Here is a 1939-nt window from a genome sequence, read left to right on the forward strand (position 1 = left end):
GGGGGGGGCAAGGAATAGGAGATGCTCTGTTTACCAAGGTGACGCTTGGGATGACTAGAAACAACAGCGACAGACTGACAGAGAGCAGATTTAGATTGGACATCAGGAAGAACTTCATGGTAAGGGTTCCCAGAATCTGGAATGGGCTTTCAAGGGAGGTGGTGCTCTCCCCTACGCTGGAGGTCTTTAAGAGGAGACTGGACAAGCACCTGGCTGGGGTCATTTGACCCCAGCGCTCTTTTCTGCCCAGCACAGGGGGTCAGACTTAATGATCTACTGAGGTCCCTTCCGACCCTAAAAATGTATTAAATCTATGCAGTATTTTTTTCAAAGCCTTTCCAGAGTGATAACATGTCTTATTCATATGTAATTTTGGCACCACGTTTTAGTCTGGGTTCTTTCTTCAGTGGCAAGTTCTCATTGACTTTGAAGAGCTATAGCCATCTAACTCTATGAGGGCCACTGAAAATCCTGAGTATAGGGACCTTCAGGTCTCTGAATCACTGCCCAGTAATTAGTACTTTAAATATCTTATCTGCAGTTTGATAAGAAAGGATTTGGTGGCCTCATTTTAATTTCTGGTAGGTATTCAAATCTCAGAAAACCCTGGTATAGTTGCCATTAAGTTGGTGCCCCTTATGGGTAAACTGGATTAGAAACAAACCTCCTTTCTGTGTCTGACTCAAAGACAATTTGGCAAGGCAGCAGGAAGGAGCTTTCTGGAACTGCCTGTGTTGCACCTGCTTTGTAGATCAGTAAAGTAAAGGCACAGTTTCCAAGCCAAGGTGCCTTCACTTTAACTCCTAAAATCAGTTAGGCACCTAACTGTAAATGGCCTGATTTTTCAAGTCTTAAATACCTGCACATCTCAGTAGTGTCAGTGGGGAGCTAAAGATGATTAGTCCTTCTCAAGAAATGGTTACAAGGTAGGTTCCTAAATATGGATGGGGGATTAGCTTTAAGAGCTTTGAAAATGCTGACCTCTGTCACTAGAGCTGCTGATACAACACCTCCGGAGGAACGCACAGTGGGAATTTCAAAAGGACTCAGTACTAGGACTTCAGTAGGAGCTAAGTTAGTTCAGCACTTAACTCCTCAGGAAAACTCACCGTAAATCTTTTAAAAATAAATATTAACACATTCTTACAGTTCAGATATCTGAATGCGCTTTTAAAATTGTATTTAAAAGGGCCTGGATCCCCTCAGAAAACATTCAGGATATCACAGTTAATATTCACCGGTTGCATGTGAAGCGCAGCATGGGCTGGAAAAAAGCCTGTGATGAGCTGGAACTGCACCAGCGTTTTCTTCGTGAGGGGAGATTCTGGAAGTCTAAGAATGAGGACAAAGGGGAGGAGGAGGCAGAGTCCAGTATCTCCTCCACCAGCAATGAGCAGGTGAGTGCCCCTGGGATGTCAGCAGAAAGGGCAGTGTATTAAAAGCTGGAAAGATGACCTGTAGTGGATTTTTAAAGCATTAGGCTATAAAGCTATGGACTGCAGTATGATGAGAAATGCTCAGACGTTATTTTTGCCCCTTGATTTGTATTGCAAGGTTTTATCATTTGTGAGGTTTTTTTGGAAGACCTGTCGGAAGCTTGCAGGTTGTAACAACTCAATCAAACGAGCCAACTTGCTTAAAGATAAATAAGTCAACACTGACAAGTGCAAGGTGATGCACCTGGGGAGGAAGAACCAGCACCATACCTACAGGCTGGGGAACTCCCTTCTCGTCAGTGCAGAGGCAGAAAAGGATCTTGGAGTCATCATTGATGCCAAGATGAGCATGGGCCGGCAGTGTGGGGATGCAGTCAGGAAGGCCAACCATACCTTGTCATGCATCCACAGATGCATCTCAAGCAGTCCAAGGAGGTGATCCTCCCCCTCTATGCGGCACTGGTCAGGCCGCAGCTGGAGTACTGCGTCCAGTTCTGGGCGCC

General features: G+C 45.2%; 1 protein-coding gene across 3 annotated transcripts in view; it reads left to right on the top strand.

The window, feature by feature from the left end:
• The window catches only part of ZMYND11 (zinc finger MYND-type containing 11), a 141560-nt gene that overhangs the window by 112727 nt on the left and 26894 nt on the right, over positions 1-1939 (top strand). For all 3 annotated transcript variants that reach the window (XM_019508165.1, XM_019508166.1, XM_019508167.1), the window contains one exon: positions 1190-1397. In XM_019508165.1, coding sequence (XP_019363710.1) covers positions 1190-1397 — 208 coding nt within the window. The remainder of the gene's footprint in view (positions 1-1189; positions 1398-1939) is intronic.

The sequence above is a fragment of the Gavialis gangeticus genome, unplaced genomic scaffold (genome assembly GCF_001723915.1).
Source record: "Gavialis gangeticus isolate Ggan-Ray unplaced genomic scaffold, GavGan_comp1, whole genome shotgun sequence".
In the NCBI taxonomy this organism is placed as follows: domain Eukaryota; kingdom Metazoa; phylum Chordata; order Crocodylia; family Gavialidae; genus Gavialis; species Gavialis gangeticus.